Source organism: Amborella trichopoda, chromosome 1, assembly GCF_054954075.1.
Source record: "Amborella trichopoda isolate Santa Cruz 75 chromosome 1, AtrichopodaSantaCruz75HAP2 v2.0, whole genome shotgun sequence".
NCBI classification, from domain to species: domain Eukaryota; kingdom Viridiplantae; phylum Streptophyta; class Magnoliopsida; order Amborellales; family Amborellaceae; genus Amborella; species Amborella trichopoda.
The window spans coordinates 53,176,230-53,200,902 of record NC_142336.1 but is presented as its reverse complement, the minus strand read 5'-3'; the positions used below and the strand labels follow the sequence as shown (position 1 = coordinate 53,200,902).

General features: G+C 39.2%; 1 protein-coding gene across 2 annotated transcripts; it reads left to right on the top strand.

Annotated features, from left to right (window-relative positions):
• The first annotated feature begins 770 nt into the window (after positions 1-770).
• ERA1 (Prenyltransferase family protein) lies at positions 771-23,971 on the top strand. 2 transcript variants are annotated; one of them, XR_016060465.1, is made up of 14 exons: positions 771-1,008; positions 1,545-1,631; positions 2,139-2,244; positions 8,425-8,460; positions 8,953-9,035; positions 9,132-9,185; positions 10,571-10,622; positions 12,511-12,575; positions 14,370-14,422; positions 14,601-14,673; positions 15,403-15,489; positions 15,570-15,753; positions 22,445-22,536; positions 23,042-23,971. XR_016060465.1 is itself a non-coding variant. In XM_006844900.4 (14 exons), exons 1-14 carry the CDS (start codon positions 899-901, stop codon positions 23,276-23,278), a joined length of 1,323 nt encoding a protein of 440 aa, XP_006844963.1. In that variant the 5' UTR covers positions 771-898; the 3' UTR covers positions 23,279-23,971. The 2 variants fall into 2 exon arrangements, 1 of the variants encoding a protein (XP_006844963.1); XM_006844900.4 differs by having other exon boundaries at positions 14,370-14,426.
• Positions 23,972-24,673: the final 702 nt, after the last annotated feature.

Sequence of the window (24,673 nt, the reverse complement as noted above, 5' to 3'; positions counted from 1 at the left end):
TATCGGTAATTAAAGATGTAATTTTATATCCCAAAATCAGTTTATTAGTACATGGGATTTCTACTTGCCATGCCTAGGTGTTGTCGATGATTAAAGAGATAATTCTATGTACCGAGATCTATTTATTAGTATAGTGGATTTATACTTGTCATGCTTGTGGATGTAACCCTTTTGGGGCTAAATACGTAAATCTTTATGTTATTGTAAAGAGTATGTTTCATACTTTATGTATGTATTATGGCTCGTACCTTCTCATATTTTGTTCCTAGCTGGATAAGTATACTAGGGGTGGCAATGGACTTGACCAGACCCGAAACCCGATGGGGTAGATATGGCCTCAGGTTCGGGTATGGGTTCGAATTTTGAACCCTAATACTATTCGGGTCCGGGTTTGGGTCTCAATCCAAATCCACTTACACTTGACCTATACCCGACTCGTACCCATAGCCATAGGATATTTGATGTCAATAATGTGTCTTTAGGCATGCAGTTGTTCATATTGCCTCAATATTAATAATATCTACAATATTATTGGTACAAAAAAGGAGAAGCTCGTAGACAGAACGTATATGATGGTAAAGGAGAGCATAAAAAAAAAAAGAAGCTGATACTTATAGGGTGGCAATGGATCTAAAAAGAAATGGGATCCGATAGGTAGACCAGATACCCGATGGGTGCCGGCATGGGCAAATTTAAAATTGGATTATTATTCGGGTCGGGGTCCGGATCCGGATCCGACCTGTTGCCACCCCTAATAAGTTGAAAAACGTTCGCAGTTCTCGATCTCCTCGGGAGTTTCAGTCCTTTATTCCCTCTCAATATCTCGAGTGTCGACCATTAGAGTTTAGCATAACAGTTCTGACCTCGAAAGTTGAAACCATCTCTCTATCGCTCTTGAATGGCTTCCGATTTCACTGTAACACAACGACAGCAGCTGCTTGTTCAAGAGAAGGTGGGAAAGATACTCAACACCTTGATTGGCGCCTCTCCCGGTACCAAAGATTTACTGTATGTTACTCTCTTTCTCTCTTATCAAGAAAAGGCTTGTTCTTCAATTTCATTTCTATTGTGGACTACTTTTTCTTGGTTGATTTCCTGAGTTGTCTCTATCTTGCTAGAAATCCAGTCAAAATTTGGGTTATTCACTTATATCGGCTCTGCTCCCTCGATCTCTCTCTCTAGAACATAAATCATTTTTCTTTGTTGGTCACTGGAATTGGGGTTTCTCCTCCTCGCATGAGTGTTGATTTTCTGGAGATATCGATTTCTGAAGTGTTGACTCTCATTAAAAGCAACTAATATTTCCTTTCTCAACTATGAAATGGTTTCCATCTCTTTATAGTGGCTGTTGTCTCTCAAGGGCACCATTGAATGAATGCGAAAACTTGTTCATCTCAGATGGGATATGGAGCTAGTAATTTAAGCTTGCATTGTTTCTTAAGAGTAGTTAAAATCCACTAACTTTTCATTAAGTGTTTATTTACCATGTGTAACCCTCATGGTTCCTATTCATTCTCATTGTGAAATGCTTTGTTACACCACAGGCTGGAGCTTTGGTATGAAAGACACATTGAGTTTCTCAATGCAGGCCTTAAGCAACTTGGACCCGGTTATAGTGTGTTAGATGCCAAGTATCTTTCTCTCTGCCCACTGATTGAATATTCAACTTCCTTTATTTGTCAAAGATTATTTTAATAGGAATAGTATAGAAAGAGATCATTTACTTTTAATACAAGGAGGTCGCAATCAATTTTGTCCGTTAGATCTCAATTGGGTGTGTCATTAACCAGACTCAAAGTTTAAAAGAAAAATTCTCAAACTTTATGACACACTCGAAGCCATCCAATTTAGCATCTAATGGCTAGTAGCAAATAGCAATTGTAACCTTCTTGTAACAAAGATAAATGGTCTCATAGTATACAATCCCATATTAATATTAGTTAATAAATTTTTTGTTTTGTGAGAACAGGAAACTGCATTTTTTGTGAGAATAGTTAACTTGTAGTTTCTTGTGTTTACTTTTAGTTATTAAAAGTTATCTATATTATTTTTCTTATTCCAACAAGTTAGTTCTCTAAATTCATATGCAACATTGTTTATTAAAATGCTGTGAATCTTTTCTCTTTTGTGGGTTTTAGTCGCCCTTGGCTTTGCTATTGGATTATTCATTCAATTGCTTTATTGGGAGATTCTGTTGATGACGAACTGGAGGATCGCGCAATTGACTTTCTTTCCCGTTGTCAGGTTCGTGATATGGTGTAGACTATAATGTGGATCTCTTATGTGAGCTGTTGTCATGCTATGACTTTTTTGGTTTTGAGATTGCTTGCCTTTACCTTTGTTACCCTATTAATGTCATGACCTTTAATTGCTTTTGCATTGAGAAAAGGTTCTCTCAATCTTGCATTTTTGTTAGTCAGTGGCCATACCTGTTCTGGTTTGTCTTTATGGCACAATTTAATTAAATTTTATGGGGATATGCAAAAAGTATTGTGAATGTAGTTGTAATGTACACTTGGGGGCAAGAGCTGGGCAAAAAGAAGAAAATTGTGTATAATATTAAGTGAAGGTTTTAATTGCTAAAGTGGAATTTATGCAAAAGTGAAACACTGAAAGTACTTTCAAAGGGATGATCAGACTGGAGGTTGGTTCTTTTGTTAGATTGCTGATGGCATGTGACCTGATGGTACAGGAGCCATGGGTGAGAAGATTTCCTGCACCCTTTGGTTATAGAGATGATGTTCTAATCAATTAAAAAGCCAAGAAAAGAAGATGATGTTTTAAGTTCCATTCATTGGATTGTAGAATTTATCATTGTGGTGGCTTTGTAAATGTAGCTTATGTATTCTGCTGCCCCATCGAGTGCTTGTTTCTTGTATCTACAAGAAAACCAATTTAATAACTTTCATAATAGCTGACTTTAAGACACTCGTCAATGGATACTTTGCTGGGAAGTAAGGTGGAGGTTCCTTTGGAAGGATGTAACTGGCATACAAATGCAAATGATCTATGATTTGGGTGTGCGTTTCTTTTTTTCGATGCTGTTAACTATTGTATTGAAAAAGAAGAAGAGTACTAGGGTCCAGAGAGAGCGCCCACATTTTGGGCCTCTTGGCAAAAAATAAGCTAACCTTGGTCAAGTAAGCCTATACAATAAATGAGAGGGGCTTATAACATTGCCTGTTTCAAAGATGTACAAAAAAGGAATAAGAGAAAGGTCTGTCAAGAGTAAAAATCCCGAGGGGGAGGACCACAAAAATCACAAATGTACAAAAGGATAAGGGCATGGTCATCAAAGCGTGGGTCTCGAATTCTTCTAAGGATCTGCGACCTGTGCGAGAGCTCCATCCTTAGCCATCTGGTCCGCCAGGCCGTTTGAGAAGGCTATATCCCTACAAAGTTGTGAAATCTCATCGTAAATAGATGCAAGATACCAAGGTCGTGTGGCGTAGCCGACAGCCCTGGTAATAATATTCCGGGTGTCTCCTTCCACTAAAAGAGGTTGTCCCCACTCGGGGTCTAACATTTTGAGTCCTGTGAGAAGAGCCAAAGACTCGGCAAGCTAGGAGTCGGCATGGCCAATGTGCTTGGAGAAAGAGGCCAGGATGTACCCATCGTGGTCTTTGAAAACTCCGTCGATACTTGCCCGTCCGGGGTTCCCAAGGGAGCACCCATCGAAGTTGAACTTTATCAGACTGGTCGGTGGAGAAGACCAGCAGCTAGCTCGTGCAGCCTGACGACATTGGAAGAGGAGGACTTGTTCCCAACTTAGTTGGAAAGACAAAGTTGAAATACCTTTGAAGGCCTTGTGATTAGAGACCCAAAAGATAACCAAGGTCTTAATCTTGTGAAAAAGGGTTGAGACTTTGCATTTGACTGCTCGAAAGATCCTTGAGTTCCTTTCTGTCCAGATTACCCAAATCGTGGCCGCTATGGAAGCCTTTCATAAGAGCCTGGCCGCCTTGGGCCAGGCCGCCAAGGAGGGTCCCCGCAAGTTTGAAGAGGGCTGGAATGGAGGCTGGTGTAATCCAAGACAATCCGAAAAGTCGTAGGAATCTGCTCCACAAGTTTAGTGTTATATTGCAGTGGATAAAGAGATGAGGATTGTTCTCTTCTTCGCAAAGGCACATGACATAGCGGTTTGGGATAGGGACTGCGTTGGAGAGCTTTTTCAGAACCCACGAGTCAATTGAAAGCTTGAACTTTCGGTGGGGCTATCGAGGACCATACCTTGGAAACCATAGAATTCAGACAAAGGAACCCGAGGGAGAGGGAGTCCAAATGAGACTATCTAGCCCAGAGAGGGCGATGAATGTGGCATGTAAGAGGGGGATGAGAGTGAGATAAATTTAAGGAATTCAACGTTCGAGAGAGGGCGTCTAAAGGACAAATTCCAAGCCTTGGAGCTGCCTGCATTCAGGATCTCTTCTACTATCGAGGGGGAGGTATTGGTGGCTAGAGAGAACAGGGAAGGGAACCTTTCCCTGAGAGGGGTGTGGCCCAACCAGAGATCAGATCAGAGGCAGATTCTAAGGCCTTCCCTTGGCTGGAAGCAAATGTTTTGCTTGAAGATAGAGAGGGCAGACAAAAGATTTTCAGGCCCCAGAAGTCCTACTCTGTCGACTACCCTCTGGAAACCAAGCATCGAGGGGAATTTTGTATTTGCATCTGACCATTTGAGTTCAGAGCAGGTTATTGTTGTTCGCAAGACACCACCACCATTTTCTTAGCAGTGTCGTGTTCTGTTTTCTGAGAATCTTGATCCCTAGTCCACCCAAGTGCTTTGATTGGCAGACTTTATCCAAGCAATGAAGTGAATTTTTTTTTATTAAGAATCTGCTGACCAAAGAAAATTCCTCATAAGCTGTTTCAGGTGATTGGCGACCGCTGTAGGCATTTGGAAGAGTGACATGAGATATACAGGTGTATTGGACAAGGTTGCCTTTATGAGAGTTTTTCTTCCTGCAAAAGACAAGAACTTGCCTTTCCAACCTGCTAACCTGTGGTCTGCTCTGTCTATAACATGAGACCATTGTCTCTTCTTAGATTTTCCAGTGCCCAAAGGCATCCCAAGATAGCTAGTAGGAATGTCTTCCACTTTGCACTTCCAATCTGGGATGAGAGCTCTAGTCGCCAAAGGTGTGAGAGGCACCCCTATCATAGTGGATTTCTTTATATTTACTTTGAAACCAGTGGCGTACTCGAAGCATCTGAGGAAGAGGCGTAGGCACTCAATTTCCTCTGGGATGGCATCAGTGAACACCAGAGTATCATCGGCGTACTGAAGGTGGGAGACCGTGGGACCTCTGGTACTGCTTTTGAACTAGACAGGAGGCCCAGTGGTACATACGAAAAATAGATTGACTGAATACCTCCCATGCAATAGCGAACAAGAATGGAGAAAGAGGGTCCCCTTGTCGGAGACCCCTTGAAGAGGGAAGGAAACCCCTGGGAACCTCATTACTTGACATTGAGAAATATGGATGAGAGTAGCAACCCCGCATCCATTTTCTCCATCAATCCCTATACCCCATTTAGGCCATTGTTTCATCCAAGATCGACCAATCAACATGGTCATAAGCTTTTTCCCAGTCTATCTTGAAAATGTGGCCCGAATCCCATCCAAAATCTAGAATGTAAATGAGGTATTTCTTTAAAATCAACGTCATTTTTTGCTAAGTGTCTAGAGTATAAGCACTCATGTGCCACCAGGATCCCATCCAAAATTTGCATATCTTTGATGAAGGTGCTCTGAGAGAGAGAGAGAGATCACAAAAGGTAGGACCTCTTTCATTCTCGAGGCCAACACTTTGGATAGTATCTTATAGGTTGTGTTGACCAAGCTGATAGGCCTAAAATCCTTTAGTTCCTTTGCCCCTTCGACTTTAGGAACTAGGGCGATGAAGGTTGTATTCATCGCTTGGTGCAGGATACGTCGGTGGTAGAATTCCTCAAAGAAACTGAGGAAGTCAGGTGTGAGTATCCCAAAACAACTTGAAGGGGGCTACTGGAAAGCCTCCCGGGCCTAGCGCTTTGTCTTTGCCCAGATCCGCAATGGCCTTCAGAATTTCAGCTTCGAAAAATGTACGTTCCAGCCACAGAAGCTAAAGCAGAGGCACCATCAGGAATTGTGAGTCCCCTATTCTAGGTATGGAGTTCGACAGAGCAGAGTAGAGGTCTAGGTAGAAAGAAAGGATGGCTGCTTCAATGTCTTGAGGTCGATCGCGGATCGAGTTGCCCACCTTGAGAGTGGATATGGTGTTGTCCCGATGTCGGCAATTGGCAATTCGGTGAAAAAGCCGGTGTTGTGGTCTCTGTGGCGGAGCCATTTGACCCTGGATCTCTAGGACCGATAAATCGCTTCTTTCTTGAGAGGGGACTGGGATCCTTCAAGGCTATCTAACTCTTGGATGGTGGCCAGGTGAGAGTTTTTAAGATGAGAGAAATCTCCTGGGATGGTTATGCTCCAGGTTTTGAGGCATTGAATTTTAGTTTGAAGGATATACCTCGCCCTACCCGAGACTACGGGTGAGAACGACTCCCACCATTGAGGAATAAGAGATGATACAGATGGTTCTTCCAACCAAGAAAGTTCGAACTAGAAGGGTCTGGGGCCTCTCAAAGCGGGTTGGGTGTCTAGAAGGATGGGGTAGTGGTCAGAAGTAGCACTAGAGCCGGGGAAGTCTTAGTCCCAAGACAGGGAGAGAAGAAACCTGTCGAGTTTGGACAGAGTGGTTTGACCAGGTAAATAGGTTGCCCTGAAGAGGGATGTCCAGGAGTTCATTGCGGGAGATGAAGACGGAAGAGTCCGACATTCCTTGTGAAATATTGGAGTTTGGGTTTCTCTCAAACGATCACCTAGTGATATTGAAGTTCTCCCCTGATCACCAAGAGCGGTGAGGGAGGGAGGCAATGAAATCGAGCTCATCCCAGGTGTTGCTCTGAGTGATGTTGAGTTAGGTTCATAGGCAATTGTGAATTTCCAAAGAAGACCATACGAGGTCCTAGAAAGGATAGCAGTAACAGAGAAGTCCCCTATGTGGGAGGACACTAGGGAATGCTCTGAGGGGTTCCGGATAACCCAAATACCCCTGGAGGCACTTGAGGTAGCCTGCGAAAGCCATTGGCAAGGTCTCCATCCCTAGACCTGGCGAATGAGTTGAAGAGAGGGATCAGGTTGTTTTGTTTATGTTAAGGCTAAGATGGTGGGAGTGGATTGTGCGTGGCGCACATGTCCCGCGCTGCATTACGTTTGAGGTCTTGTCCCAAATCCCGGACGTTCCATGAGATGATCTTCATAAGGGACCAAGGGGGTTGGGGATGGCCGTCAGCCTAGGGGACCACCTAAGGTGGGGGTTGAGGAGGGAGGGCTGATCTACGACCACTGAGAGGGGTTCAATGAGGGCCCGTTTGTCATAATTAGTGCTGGAGTAGAGGTTTAGGACCTCCCTATAGCCTTTGATCCTCACCTTGAGTCTGCTCTGAGCGTATGCTTTGAAGAAGCGGTGAAAAGGATCCTCAGGGCCTATGTGGGATGATGCATACAATTTTCTAGTTGATGGGGCTAGATTAACTTTCAGGTTAATGGTTGGGGAGCTTTGTAGGGCGAATGCATAGTACTTAGATGTTAATGTATACCTTTTTATGTCTCCAATAGCTCAAGATTTCCCTAGGGATGACTTACAGCCATTAAATGGGGCACAGGCGAAAGGTAGTTAAAGAACAGGATGGGACATCCTTCACAGATCATCTTTAACAATCAATGTGTGATAAAAGTTGCAGGCATCACAGGGGGGCAAATTGCAGCTATATAAAATTTGTGAACCCGGTTTGCCCCATTATTTAAGCAGCCTTATAGAAGGATATGATTCATTGGAAGTCATTGAGGTCTCAAATGAGGAGAAAGGATAGGATAATGTAGAGGGAGATAAGTCATCTTGAAGGATTAGAAAAAGGTTGTCCTCCTTGTTGCAGAACTTTGAGATGTTTTTCATTGTTGTTATTAGTTTAGTTCCATCAGAAAAAACACAATTTACTTTAGCTGTATCCTATACAGTGATGTATTTCTGTACATACGATTCTTATTGAAAATTGTCAATATCATGATTAGATGATACCCCAGCATTATTTGGGTTTTAGTAAAACTGCATTACTTTTGATCCGAAACAGGATGCTCAAATAATGTATTCTTGGGGCCATCTAATTTGTGTTATTGATGGACTGTGCAGTTTTCTTTCACTGTTTCTAATGTTTGTCGTTTTTAGCTGTTTTGATGGTCAATAGCAGCTGCTATTTATTTGCATTATACATGACTACGTCATATGTATAGCATAAAAACCTTGGTCATGAGCCAAGTACTAGTAGTTTGTTGCTTATGCCGATCATGTGGTCCCTGATATTGTTGCTTCTAATTTCTTTATGTAGGATACTAATGGTGGATATGGTGGAGGACCTGGCCAGGCAAGTTTACGTAGGAGTGTTGTTTTTGTTTCATTTCTTTCTATCCTTTCCGAATTTGCATATATTTTGCATGATACCTTTTTACATCTTGAAGTGTGCAGTATCAAGCAAAGGATTTAATATAAAAAAAATTGCATAATTTTTATTCTAATAAGAAAAATCTGATAAAAGCGTTATCTGTACTCTATAAGCATTGGAAATGATAAGAAAGCATTTCTTGGAAATTTCTATTAATAGAAAATTTTGGCATCATAATAAGAGTATATTACTTTTCAGAGTGGGACATCTGTAATATCAAGATTTTACTGAAAGATTGTATGAGAGCAACTTTATAATGTTGATATGTGCAAGAGTTCATTTTTACCATTGTCTTATGACATTCCCAAAATTCTTTAAATTGTTTTCTTTCATTCAGAAAACTTATGTTTGGTGGCCTCCTCTACAACATTACTATTTACTAACATGTTTTCCACTTTTGAAAAAAATGTTCAGATTCCACATCTTGCCACAACTTATGCAGCTGTGAATACACTAATCACTATAGGAGGAGAAAAGGCTTTGTCATCAATAAATAGGTGGAATATTTTTACTACGATTAACTCTTCTCTTGCATATTAATTTCTCGTGTATTCTGTAAATTAGTCTGATCTGATCACATGCCCGCATTTCAGAGACAAAATGCACATGTTCCTGCTGAGGATGAAAGACCCATCTGGAGCTTTCAGGTTTGGACTTGGACATCTATGCTGTTTCCTTGGATTAAATAGAACTATTAGTTGTTTTGGACAGTAATGATAAAAACTAAAAACACTAAAATCATGCATAAATACTAGTTTCATACATTGTTTTAAAATGCGGGATGCGGACCTGATGGGTGGCCGATGCGGTCTAGCTGTGGGCGCATCACCCCGATGCAGTCAATAAATATAAAAAATTCCAAAAAATCTCAGAAAAATAAGCTAATGCATGACAAAAATATTGAGGTGATTTATGTGATTTTAGGTACTAATTTATTCATTAATTCCAATATTACCAGCTGGGAAAAGGCTCTGATGATAAGGATGACTAACTCCAATATTATCAGCTGTCGGAGACTTTGAATCCCTTGGTATAAACATTATAATTGAATTTCATCTATTATATATATCATTTTGTATAATTTTCTTCCTTTCTTTTGTTTTTTTTAAGCGATCCATGTATTCACTAATTTTTAATCTTTTTGGTTGATTGTGGGCATGCTCTGACCCCTAGTAATACCGGCTAGGTGTTCTTTTTCTCGGAAAATAATCCTGATGAGTATTTGATATTTCCACAAAGAGTACAAATAACACAATTTCAATCTTTTGGATTTTTGAGTTTTGCATATTTCCAAGCCAGATCCTTTTTACTAAAAGATTGTGGAGACATTGCCCCAAAAAAAAAGTGTTAGGAACTGAAAACTTAATTGAAAAATTTTGATATCTTCTCAGCCCTTGATGAATAGATGCCCAAACTTCTTCAAATCAATGCCCAAGTCAAATCCCAATCGACAACCCAACCAAAATCCAAAGCAATCCAATGATTTCAAACAAAAAAATTTCACCCATTTTTTTAACTATTGTTTATGATATAACAACCACCACCATGGCCTTTTTTTGGGTTTGGGCGGTTTTGTACCCCAAAACCCTTCCACTCTCCCCTGTTTCGGGGAGGGGAGGATTACCTTACTGTCCATGCTCGTGGGCATTATTTTTGCCCATGAGCTTGGGCGGTGTATACGGGCGCTATGCGCCGGGAGATGCCGCATATGCAGGTTCATCCCTAAAAAGGGCATATGCGGCCTGAGCCAATGCGCCTCAAGCCGCGTAGCGCATGATGCGGCCGCATAAAGCGCTATGCAGCCGTATTTTAAAACACTGGTTTCATATTTGTTTCCCTAATGCTAATTATCTTTTTCATGTCTGTCTTCGTGAGAAGTTTGGAATTTCCAAAAAATGACAGTATTTAGCTGATAACATAAATTGGTATTCTACACTAATGCTCCAAGTATAATGTTCAGGGAATTGTACCTTTAAGCATTCGTATCTTTTAGGCACATTTACTTTCAATGTGTTGATATTTCTTCCATCAGAATGCATGATGCAGGTGAAATGGATGTCCGAGCTTGCTACACTGCAATTTCTGTAAGTACTGACCTTGAAATGCGCAATAAAATTGTTTTTTATGTTGCAAGTCTTTTGTAGACTGATATTGTCCTAGCATCTGAGAATCCCTAGAGATATTTCCAAAAGCTTCATAGGTCATTAGTTAAAATTTAACTGCTTTAATTCTTTCAATAGCAGTTAAAGACAATCCTGGATAAGTTATTCTGGATTAGTATTGTAACTGAGAATCACCTGAAGGCTATAATTTTTTTCCTCATTCACTGACTTCTACATTTTAGGTAAATTGTGGAATTGGGAGTCCAGTGCTATTAGTATTTTGCCTTCAGCATAGTAGCATCACAATTGAGACAAACTTGATAATCTGACCTTGCCTTCCATTGGCATGTGCTAAGGGAGTGATCAGCATTTTTAATCTTAGTATGGTATCACATGGTAGAACCTTTTCCTTTTGTTTAGTAATTTGTGGAATAGGGCGGGGACTTTTATCTTTTATTGGCAGGGAAGGGATTTGTAATTCGGTAATGAAAGCTAGTCGAGTTCTTGTTGGTAATATGACATATTAGGGGAATATAAAGCCAATGGTTTGGGGCTGATGATTAAGGCATATAGAAAATGGTAATGGTGACATATCACTGGGATCGCCCAACCTAGGTGGTGCTTCAGCTCCAAAATCTCTCTGCAGTACTCCATGAGATTGATCTTTAAGGGATCTCAATTTTTAAATTTGTAGATCTTGATCCCCGCTATTCGAGTTCAAGATCCCAAAAGGTTGGGAGCAATCCCAACCTGTTAAAGATTACACAGTTAATTTTTACAAAAATTAAACATTGTGGTCTTAAAATAGTTCTATATCTCAAGATTACATTGTTTAATTCTAGTTCTCAGTGGGAAATTGTAAAATTACACATTGTACTCTTAATTTCTTGCACGATCCCAAAAGGTTGAGAATAATATCCCCACAAGGTTGGGACCAAGAAACCCCAAAAGGTTGGATCAAGATCCCCAAAAGATCAAGAGCAAGACCATAGAATATGCATCATATGATATTCCCTACCACAGGGATCTTTTAGCCTTTTGTGATCCCCCGCTTCTAATCCCTGATTCACTTCCGATCCCGTCCCATTTGAACAACTATGGTCCCCAATGAAAGAATCGATCAATGGCATGGTGCCCAAAGTAGTGTTTATCCCATCGATGGAGAAAGGAACTTAGGAGAGGTTGAGTCAGTAGTGAGGGATATTCTGAGGAGAAGAGACAAGCTGGTTTTGAAGAAGGTTTTGGATATACAAGTGGGGAAGGAATGGGATGGCTAAGATAAAAATGAGTGTGTGCCTGTGTGGGAGTTCTTTTGGTCATAGTATATTGCCAATGTATTGTTCCACTTCTGGTATTCCTTTTTCTTCACCCATAGAGTTTATCGACAAAAAGAAAAATGTGTATTTAAGTTTATTATGAGCTGAACATAATCACTCTCTTAAAAATGACAAACATTGAACTCTCTTTTCTCTTTATTTCTTTTATTGAAAAAATGCCCTAGTTCTATTTTCTCTTTATTTTTTGCATCTAAATTGTTGCACATATGGATTTCATTCACTTCTATTAATCTGCTGCTGTTGTATTGTACTACTGCCCCCTATTTGTTGATAGTCACTTGATTCAACTAACCCTGGATGGGGATTTTTGAGCCAAGTTGGTGTTCTTAGATTTTGATGGCTAGTTAGCTATTAATAATAAAAAAAGGTGCCAATGTATGAAAATTAGTAATGTGAAGATAAGTTTACCGATATTCAGAAATTTTTTTGAATTATGCTTTATGGTGTCTTGATTTCAATCACATTTAATAATCTGTTGCTTTAGTTCATAGCTGGCTATTTCTTAGCTCATGAGAATTCTTGTTTCTTTTCAGGTTGCAAGTATTCTGAACATTCTGGATTATGAGCTTGTACAGAATGTTGGAAATTATATATTGAGGTTGGTTTTATCCATTATCAGATTCTTTAATATATATAGTTCTTGTGTTCTAAATGGCAATTTTGCTAGTATAAGCACTAGATATCTGGCGGTGGTATCTTTTCTGAGATTTAGGTTGGTGTTCATATTCATATTCATCTTCAAAGATCTTGTTAATACACAGAAATGTTGGATATCTGTCCATTACTTTTATTGGAGGTATAAGCAAAATATAGAGTGTTGTTATAGGTGAAAAATTTGTAAATTGCTTTAGAAGTCACACAGAGAAACTGGAGAATATTTTACATGATGACTACGTTAACAACATCTTAGAGTTATCCATCTTTTTTATTTTGTTGTTGATCATCGATGAATTGCCCATCAACATGTTTGCTGGTATTTAATCCATTTAAGAGAGCAAAAATACTTGACAAATTGCTTATATATGCTACCTAAATACTTACAAGCTATACAATTTGATGATAATGTACGAGAACATTTTGGTAAATTCGGATGCTGTACATGTGGTTTATTTAATTTTGTGTTATATTTTTCAAATATATAATTAGCATAGCTAGGCAGCTACTTTGACAAATAATATTATGCTGTATGGTTTATTTTAATATCTATGCCTGGATCCAAATAGATTGTGATCCTTCCCTCTATTTATTGTTGCCTTGCTTCAAAGAGACAGAAGTTGAAAAAATTCAGATTCTTGTCCCATGATGATGATTTCATATGGATCTATTAAGTTGGGGGCTATATTCTGGCACAATTTTGGAAGTTATTATAATTTATTTCATCATGCCTTTAGGGACTTAATATATATACAGATTTTCAGACCAAGTCGATGATCAATGGAGTTGGATTCAGCTTGTGGCATGTTTCCCCATTTCGTAATGCCTCTTGTGATGCTTGTACTTTTTGAAAGAGCAGTGCAAGTTGATTTCCAGAGGAAGCAATTATAAATGATTGTCATTTATTTTGATAGTATATGTTGTAAAATACATGACCTAAGTTATTGTGTTTGTAAATCTGTAATTAGTGTATGTGTGGATGTGGTGTTTTTGACGAAATAATATCTTGTTCATGACTACTTTGATGCCTATAAATGGTTGAAAGTATTTTATATGCCAGGTAGACTTTCCTTATTTTTGGTATGATGCTGTATTCTAGAATTAGTAAGCTGGTTTCCAATCTTAGTTTACTTATATGCATATGCAGATTAAATTTTAATTTGGAAAGTTTAAATATGAAGAGAATGACCAGAATTCCTATTGATTTCAGTTAGAATTTCTTCCAAAATATAGTTGGGTATTCATTTTAATATTCAGAGCAAATAATATGTCATACGTTGGATGGATTTAGCGGTGAACATTTGGCCTGAATTTTGGCAATTGTAATTCAGATTTGACAGATGTTGGTCAATCACCACTTCATGGTGAGTGATAGAACATAGTAAGATTTCCAAAATCTCACGATATTCCAAAGATTGTATCGTGTTTGAAAAAACCTACACATTGTTAATATTTTGGTACTTAACAAAAATCTAGATATATTTTTCCCCATGATTCAAATGATTCCTCTGCATGCTAAATAATGTTATGCCTTGGCTGATTGTTTATCATAGTAGCATCCAATGCATTACTATCGTGCACTCGTGCTTGTTCTCCCATCTGAATGTATTGTGCAAATTCTATTGAGCTTTCATCGTATGATTTTAGAGCATGTTCTTCTATCAATGTTATTTTCTGTTTATTTGGCATATGAAATGAGATGCTTCTGCCCATTGATTTACTCCGATCCTATATCTAGTTGCCAAACATATGAAGGTGGCATTGCTGGGGAACCCGGTTCTGAAGCTCATGGTGGGTATGTTTCATTATTTGTCATGTGTCTTTCTTTTTTGAAAAATCTAAATTGGAGACTTCATCGTGAGGAAGCATCCCTTTCCTTTATTCTTATTTTTCCACTTTTGGAGATCTGACACAGTTTATATGTATAAATACGCATTTATGTGATTGCTTGGCCCATGAAAACATGAAGGTACACATTCTGTGGATTGGCTGCAATGATTCTGATTAATGAGGCTGATCGTATGGACTTACCGAGTCTTGTTGTGAGTTTCTTTCGTTTCATAACATATTTTTGTTTGAAAGTTCTTTGTATTGTTTTTCATTTGTATTTATTTTTTAATTTGTAATTTATACACATTTGTATTTAGTGTTTGTATTTGTTGCTATTATTGTGTTTCACTTATCAAAGAAAATTATGACTTTTTCTTTTGCCTATTATTTATTGAAAAAATGATAAAACTCCCATTGAGAAACATACACAAAATACAAAAGGGAGAGAATGGGATGTATCAGTGAAAAGAATTCATGTGGCTTATAATCTTAGAACCAAAATCCGAGAAGTCCCCACATTTACAAGGGTCCCTTCCGTTGATTTCACTGTCCGCTTTGTGTGTAAGCACTTTTACTGCATTATTTGCACACTTTATTTCTGAAGCTTGAAATAACCTTTGTAAATGCTCAACCATATCCACCATTCTTACACCTCTAGCTAATAATCTGATGACATCCCCTTTGGTGCCGTACCAAACCTTTTGTTGCCTGTCTTCCTTCTAAAGAACCAATTGTTCTTTTCCCTTCTAAGTTTTTTAAAGCATTGTGGAAGTTCATAGAGAGAAAAAAAATTGAATAACTCTCTTTTTACTTCCTGTGCTAGACCTTTGGGATGAATTTTCATGCATCAAAATAAATAGATGAATAAATAAATACCATTATATATTGTTTTATTTTATTTTCTTTTTAAGAATCTATTGGTCATCTCCGTATGTAAATAGGATTGGGTTGCATTTCGTCAAGGAGTAGAAGGCGGGTTTCAGGGTAGAACAAATAAACTGGTTGATGGTTGTTACTCCTTTTGGCAGGTATGATTATTTGCCTTCTACAATCACAGAAATCACAGAAATGTGATTCTCTTTTTTTATCTTGGTACTTTTTTTGGCAGGGTGGTGTCCTCGTGCTGATACAAAGGATGTCATCCATCATTGACAAACAACTGAAGGTCTCACATATTGAAGATGAGAAATTGTCTATGAAGCACACATGCGAATCTGCAGATAACTCATCTGAAGAGGAAAGCAGCACAGAAGGGTACCTTTACCAAGATAGAACTATCCCTTCATTTAAAGGTACCCCTTGCTGTTGAAAGTTGGCACGTCTTGTCACACTCTTGAAATCAGTGGCTTTTTCTTATATTTTTTAAGTTTAATGACCATCTAGAAAAATCATAAAATACAAAAGGACATATTGATATGAAGATAAATCTCAAAGTCATCGTTTGAAATGTTTGAAATATTGAAGCATATTACCTTGTTTGCCAAATCGACACTTCGATTCATGATGTAAAGAGGGTCAAAATTCATTATTGTACTTCCACTGTATTTATTTCCGCTTCTTATGGTCATGTAGTAAATGTAAATATGGCCAAATGATATTTCTACAGCAGTGTAATTCACCAGGGGTAATGTTGTACTTTCCACTTTAATAAATATTAATAATGCGACATCGTGTGACGTATGGTTACATACAACTACAGCTACCAAATGGGCCAGCCGGCCTGCTGGCTTTCGTGCCGGACCTGGATTCAGTCAGGATCTAAAGCCCACAGGCTAGGCCAGACATGAATTTTTGGGCTGGGCATGGCTCACCCTTGACCTGCCAGGCCCAAGCCATTCTTGACCCGCCCCGATCCTAGCCCAAAAGTATGCAGTTCATATAGGCTAGGTATTGTCTGCATTAATGGCTACAATAGTGGCTATATAAATGGTCTATATATGTTACTTAATTGCATTACCTTTTTGTGTGCTCGATAATTACAAGTGTTATCATCTCCTCTTTTTACATGCTCACTTGCTACAACAATTAGATACATGCTAAGTTGATTAATTGTACCAACACCATAAAGAGATCTTGCAGAGTGAGAAAACCATTTTTTTGAAGAATGCAATTAGAAAAGAGAAGAATATAACTATTTTTTAATACCAAGAAACAAAAGTGGGAAAAAAGACGGATTAGGAAAAAGAGATTTTTGTTTTTTTTGTTTGAAACTAGGGAGAAAGAGAAAGTTGGGCATTAGGTATCACAAGTCTCTTTGTAAAATTAGTTTATCATGATTTTTTAGCTTTTACCATTAAGACTCGATGTAAAGAAATGTAAGATATTATTCAGAGAGAGACGCCGAATGTAGGTGGTGCAACATTTAGATCGTGGAAACTGAATCCTCTTAAGCAGTAATTTTCATGTTGGCTGGATTGGGCCTCGACCAAGGTATTTAAGACAGGCCCGAGCCTAGCCCAAAAAAAATTAAATTTGGGTCCAGGCCCAGCCCCAAAAAATTTTGGGCCGAACACAGGCTAGGTCAACCCGCCCTGAGTGCATCCCCTTGGCAGCCCTATAGACAACTTTTTCTTGACTATATGACACCTTGCTATTGGACCTATTTGGTACCATGTGTTGGGCTCACCCACTTAGAGCCCTCTCGTACGAATGCGGATGCGTGCGGTGGATCGTGGATATGAGACACAAAAATATGTCAAAGTCGATGTGTGTGTGTATGAGTGAGAAAATATGCAATAAAACAAATAAAGAAATAAATCTTATTGGCATTGGATTTACATGGGTCACCTTTCAGGCTACATCCATGGGAGAAAGAGACGAACCAATTATTAACTCAACGGTTACAATTGTCTGCTAAGAAACAAACTTTCTTGGGCTCACTTTCATCTAGAGACTTCTCTCTCTAGGTTTCCCCTCTCTAAGGTTCTCTCTCAGAGACTTCTTTTCTTTCTAAAGGCTTTCTCTATTTAAAAGGAAAAGTTCTCTTTCTCTCCTTTTCTTCTCTCTCTCTCTCGTTTCTCTCCTTACAAAGAAAAGGCTTAAGAAGATGATCACTGTCTTTCCTTCATCTTCTTCTTCTCTCTAAGAAGAAGGGTAACTCTCTCTTCTTCTTCTCTGTCAGAGAAGGATAAACTTTCTCTCTTCTTCTCTCTAAGAGAAAGATAACTTTCACTCTCTTCTTTGCGAAAGAAGGTTTCTTGTATCTCTGATACACCAAGAAGAGTCCGACCAAAGAATGGCTCAAGAGAGATGGTTTTGGTTAAAACCAACATGAAGCTCAAAAGTCTCTCACGTGATTTTTATTTGTATGGACTCAAGGGGATAACAACCATATTTGGAAGGATATCCCATAACCAGCTAAATGGGTGGTCCATCTCTATTTCCTTTTAGAAGGAGATAGGAATATCTTCCCTTATCAAAACTATATGTGAGATCCTATTTGTGTGGGATGGTGACTTGGTCAACAAGTCACCCTCTTCCCGAACTGCCCCTCTAACAATAGAACAAATCCATTCGTGTCCCTCCCTCATGGGATGGGACGCCCAAAAATCTTCCCCTCCAATCCCAGGAGGGAGGCACTCCTTTGCGATCAACCAGGTGCTCAAATGACTCAAATAACCAGGCACCCAACCATGCTACTACATGACTCTTGCTTGTCTTTTGTCTAGGTCTTCGTCATCATATCCAATATTCTCCTATCGGTATGGATTTTCCCTAGTTGGAACAGTTTGTTACCCTTATGTAGTTTGGACTATCATATAACAACTCTCCCTGCAAAAGTAATCGAGTATCCCGAGATTGACGTCCTTGAATCTAGTTCTCCAGCGATGTCTTCATCTTTGTACCAATGTAACACATGTTTTCCTCCCCCAAAGCAAAAACACACTTTGGATGTTCCTCTGATATACCTAGATATCACAAGATTAGTGATATCTGAATCTGCTCATGGTGTCAGTGTCAATCAATAGAGTTACTAGCTGTTAAAGTGATTCACTGTTGGTCAAGGTGGTGACTAACGGTCCATTAGTGAATACTTTTGTTACACAATGGCAATTCACTATTGGTCAAGGTGATGACTAATGGTCTGTCGGTCAACACTTTCTTTGCACAGTGGGCACTCACCGATAGTCTCTAACTGAGCTCACCACGCTTCCGTTGCTTGTGCTTCCTTCAGTCGACCCATAGGGAATTTTTTGTATTTCTTCATTCTTCTTCTTGGTTGAAGGGATCTGTCTGGCACTTAACTCCCGTGCGCTCTTGCCTTTTGGCAACTTTACCAAGTGCTTTCTTATTCCACGTAGATTTTTGTTCTATGAGCATGTGCACCAATGCCTCAAACACCATCAAGTGTGAATAAGAGATATCCTTTCTGGTCCAACGTCTCTCTAGGATCTGACCATCCAGAGAAAACAACGGGCATTGATATAGATAGCATATTGTGAGGACTGCTTCACCCCAATACGGCTTGGTAGTGGATAACATGCTCCTAACTCTGAGACACTTTAGCAGCTTGCTTGTCTCCCTTTCCACCTTAGTGTGGAAATCCTAAAAGATCTCAAACACCTGATTTTTTGATTTCACCCACACCTTTAATGAAGCATCATTGATGAAGGTGGTGACGTATGATGTGCCACCAAACGACTTGACCTCCATGGGGTCACATCTGAATCCACTAGATCCAGGATTTCCTTAGAGCCCTTACTGTAGGAAGATGCTCTATGTTTTTTGCTTAACAAACAGTGGTCACATGGGGTTAAGATGCATGCATCTCCCTTACCCACAATCTTTGAGGAATCGCTGTTTCCCATCTTTACAGAGCCAAAGTCTTCCACTCTGTAAGAAGCAAAATAGCATCTTTGTGGAGTAACATGAAACGATGCTCCGGTATCCACAACCCAATCCGAGTTGCATGCCCTTCACCACAGTTTTCAACCACACCATCGTCTGTTATTGCAGTGGTTTCCTTGCAATCATTCCTGGCATTATCCTCATTCTGCTCATTCTTGAGCATCCGGCAATCTTTCTTGATGCGCCCTTCCTTGCCACAATGAAAACATTTGATCCCCTTTCTCGTCTTCGATCGGTTTGGTCCCCCATTCATGAACCTTCCTCAATTTGTGATAAGGGCTTGCGAGTACGATGTGTCAAAGACTTTTCTTCTCACCTCCTCATTCAGCAGGCTACTAGTGACCTGACTCATGGTCACTATCCCATCCGGTGCTGACTTACTCACAGAGACTACCAGAGTCTCCCAATAATCCGGTAGTGAACTAAGCAAAAACAGACTATGTAGCTTATCTTCCAGGAACAACATCATTGCGAGTTGGTTAACAATGCTTTGCACCTCATTCAAGTGCTTTGCAACGGATTCCCCATCCTTGAACTTCATATTCACTAACTTCCGGATCAAGAACACATTATTTCTGGTGGTCTTCCTCTCATACAAGTCATGTAGCTTATCCCACAAGGACTTCGAGGATGTCTCCATCGACACATGGTGGAACACATTTTCTTCCAACCATTGTTGGATACTTTCGAGAGCCTTTCGATCCAGTCTCTTCCACTTATTGTCTTTAATACCTTCGGGCTTGTGTTCTACCGTTTCAATAGGTGTTTACAAGTCTCGACAATATAGTATATCTTCCATCTTTGGCTTCTAGATGATCCAGTTATTTCTATTGAGTGATATCATTTTGCTCCCGATACTGGAATCCATCTATTCACACACACTATCCACCGTCTGTTACAGTTAGCTATCGCCCGTATGTTACGGTTAGCTATCGGCCGTGTGTTACGGTTAACTACCGCCTGATCGTTACTGTTAACTACCGCCTGATCGTTACGGTTAACTGCTGTTCGATCGTTACGATTAACTGGTGCCCAATTGTTACGGTTAACTGCCGCCCGATAGTTAAAGGTTAACTGTCGCTCAATCGTTTCAGTTAACTGTTGCCCGATCGTTACTATTAACTGGCACCCAATCATTACGATTAACTGCCGCCCGATCATTATGGTTAACTGCCGCCCGATCGTTACAGTTAATTGCTGCCCGATTGTTAGAGTATCCACTGTCAGTTAAGCTTTTGCAGAAATTTTCACAAAATTTCGGTAGAGCTTTCGCATGAGGATTTGAATCCAAAAAATCCCGTAAGTCCAATTAATCGAAAGTCAAGTCAGGGCAGAGCCCAGAGCAATGACTAAGATTAAAGGATTAGGATTAACAACGAGTCACTGAACCTTCTCCCCGTCGTGAGCATATGTTCAGGAGTCAGGTTACGGTCATTGAACCTTGCTCTGATACCACTTGTTAGACTCTCACCCACTTAGAGCCCTCTCGCACGAATGCGGATGTGCATGGCGGATTGCAGATATATGGGATAAAAAAATATGCCAAAGTCGATGTGCGTGTATGAGTGGGAAAACATGCAATAAAGCAAATAAAGAAATAAGTCTTACTGGCACCGGATTTACGTGGTTCACATTTTCAGGCTACGTCTACGAGAGAAAGAGAAATCCACTCTTAACTCAACGGTTACAATAGTCTTCCAAGGAACAAACTTTCTTGGGCTCACTTTCATCTAGAGACTTCTATCTAGGTTTTCCCTCTTTGAGGTTCTCTCTCTGATACTTCTTTTTCTTTCTGGAGGCTTTCTCTATCTAACATAAAAGGTTATCTCTTTCTCTCATTTTCTTCGCTTCTATCTCTTTTTTCTCTCTACAAAGAAAAGGCTTAAGAAGAGGATCGTTGGTTCTCTTTCATCTTCTTCTTTTCTCTAAGAAGGGTAAATCTCTTAGAGAAGGATAAACTTTCTCTCTCTTCTTCTTCTCTCTAAGAGAAGGATAACTTTCACTCTCTTCATCTTCTTCTTCTCTGCAAAAGAAGGCTTTTTGTATCTCTGATACACCAAGAAGAGTCCGCCCAGAGAATGGCCCAAGAGAGATGACTTTGGTTAAAACCAACATGGAGCTCAAAAGCCTCTCACGTGATTTCTATTTGTATGGACTCAAGGGGATAACAATCATATTTGGAAGGATATCCCATAGCCACCTAAAAGGGTGGTCCATCTCCATCTCCTTTTTAGAAGGAGATAAGAGAATATCTTCCCATACCAAAGCCACACGTGAGATCCTATTTGTGTGGGATGGTGACTTGGTCAACAAGTCACCCTCTTCCACTTTGCCGAACTGCAATAGAACAATTCCATTGTGAGAACGAAAGTGTCCGATACTGATCTGATATGGCTTGAGAGTTGGTGTATTGAGTTTCAAGAGTGTCTCATGATGATTAAATTAGGGATTCTGTGCCCTATTTCTCTACTGCAAAGTTTCATTTTTCTCTTGGTGATCAAATTAGGGTTTCTATACCCTATCACTTTGCTACAAAGATCATTTGCTTTCTTGGTTAAGCTTATCACTCTGGTGGTTTGTCCAAGGGCATTTCTGTCGAAGTTGATAGAGAATAAGTGGATCTACCTTTCTCTACTCGTTGTGTGAGAAATTTCCATATTGTTATCAATTGAAATCTAGGATTTTCCTTCAACATTTTTTGAAGATTTTGATGGAGATTTAACCTTCAATTAATTTCTGGTAGTAGATCAGTTTCCAGATTTGACTTCTTTTAGTATCTTGAAGGCTGTTGATTGCTTGATCAGAATTGCGGGCAGTCCAACATTTAGTTCCTAGTCACCTATTTCTTCTAGTACTGGTTTTTCTTTGATCACTGTGTTATTAACTCTGGTGGTGCTTATTAATGGCTCGTGGGAATGAGGCATCACCTATTGTGTGTTCCAAACTCAAGGGGAGAAGCTAGTTCCCCAGGTCATGTTTGAGGTCTCTCTCTATATTGTCCAATATGGTGTGTAGAATGTATCAATATGTTTCTTTTCATTGAATATCTACTTGCATTGTCTATTCTCCTCTGAATAGTTCATTGAATATCGACAAGTTTTAAGTCATTCGATGCTTGACATCAAATACATGCAGATTGTGGTTCCTCTTTCATCAAGGAAAGCATTGATTGGGGTCCTCTATTCAATTGTGCTGCATTGCAGCAATACATACTCTTGTGTTGTCAGGTACCTCCACTTAAATTACTGCACCTTTCACTTTTTTTATTTGTTTTGTTTTTTGATGTATTTTGCAACCCCATTCTTTCCAAATCTGATATGTTCTTTTCCTTTTTATTTCAAATTCCATTTTTTCTGGCTTGAACTGCTTCTGAATCGTGGCTGCTCTTTTTCCTAGGTTTTCATTGAAGAATTGTGTTTTTTTATAGAGATTAACTGATATTCTCTCCAAGTTCCAAAATTTTGGTTTTGCTCACTTGGCAGGATCATAATTCTTTTGGGATCTTTTACTTGAAAAACTCCTGCATAGTTTGTTGTCATGTGGTGAATAAATGCAGGGTATTCCGTAAGGCTAAAAACACATCATCTCTCTCTCTCACACACACACGCTCTATAGGTCCCCCATCGACCTCCGCCCCTCCTCTCACAAGTGCACATGCAGGCAACACGCATTACAGGTTCCTAGGTAAACAGTGCATTTGGGTTAGTCTTCACCATTTGAGCTAATTTGCAGGTTCTAGAGGGAGGTTTCAAGGACAAGCCTGGAAAGGCAAGAGACCATTACCACACTTGTTACTGCTTAAGTGGTCTCTCTGTGTGCCAATATAGCTCTTCAAAAGACCTGGGAGTTACCCCACCACCAAATGCTGTGCTAGGCCCTTGTTGCAACTTGTTGGAACGAGTCCACCCCCTCTACAATGTTGTGTTGGAGCGATATCAAGACGCACATGAATACTACTACATTTCCTAGCTGATATGAGTATTCCATGTACGTTTATTTTAGGGGTGGGAGACATGGTTAGTGTTTCCACTCCATAGAAACCTGAAAATGAACTTTGTTTTACTCTTCTAGAATGTTGGAAATTTGGTGCTCTTGTTGTGTTTTTCTTGATGTTTGGGGATTTATTGAAAGTTTCTATCATGCGGTAGGTTGGTTTATATGTAATGATCATGTACAGAACGATCCCAAGGGAGCATATACTATACACGTATTCCCTTGGCGTAAGTTCTACCTAGAATGATTATTTTAGGATTCACCGAATAGTTATTTAGAAAAAATGTGTCTTGAGCCCTTTACTATCTGGACCTCCCAAATAGTTGATGATATCTGTTTAGTCATATGATATTTTTCGGACATATTTAGAGGGCATATGAATTTTACTTTTATTTCTTTGAAGTTGATCCCTGGAAGAGGTTATACATCCTCAAAAATTGTGGTCCTGAAAATAACTTACATTGGGTTTTACCATTGCAAGTGAATGGATGAAATGCTCCATGATTCTTGGCATTTGTAATTTGCTTGAAATTTGTAGTAGTTATTGGGGCGAAATTCTTCTTGGAGGGTTCCATTCACCTGACTTTGGGTCCCGTGTGGTTTCCCGCTATCATTGTCGGATGCTAAGAAGAATGGAGAAATAAAATTCATGTAGTCGATCTTAATTAATTGGGATAAGGTTTGGATGATGAGGATGATGATGATTTTAAAATATCATGTTTTTAGGCAGTCTTAAAAGGAGAACCTATCCAAAGGTTTTTATTGATTTAAGTGAAATTTATTAAAATACCCGTAAAAAAATGAACTATTTAACAATTTACCCAACCTTGACTATTCCGACTAGGTATCTTTGATGGGTATTTTGAAATTAAATAAAAAAATATAATAAAATGTTAAATAATTAATCTATTGTGAATGCCTTGATAAATTTCCCTTAAATTTAATTACGAAAGCAGATGCACCGACACAACGGTCAAAAGGGTAAAATAAACCCTTATTGTAATGTTAAAAAAACTGAATCTTGTATCGGATGGGACTCAACTGATATGGAATGGCATGGGGCTATATACCGATCTAACCCAACCAAACAAAACTAATAAATATTTTTTAAAAAATAATAATTATATTGAAGATGTCTGTAAAATATTGGATATAGCAGACTTCACAAGGTCATGACATCATTTTTCGAAAGATAAATTCATGATGTGATACAGCTTTATGAAGGGAAACGTTTTCTATAGAAGGGATCTATAATGGGCTGCTGCTACAAGTGCTTGTTTCAAATATAAGGCATCACAATGTTTAAAGTTTCAATTTTATGCCAATCTTGTAGTGGACACTATTAAGTGTCAAAATCACCAATGTTTGATC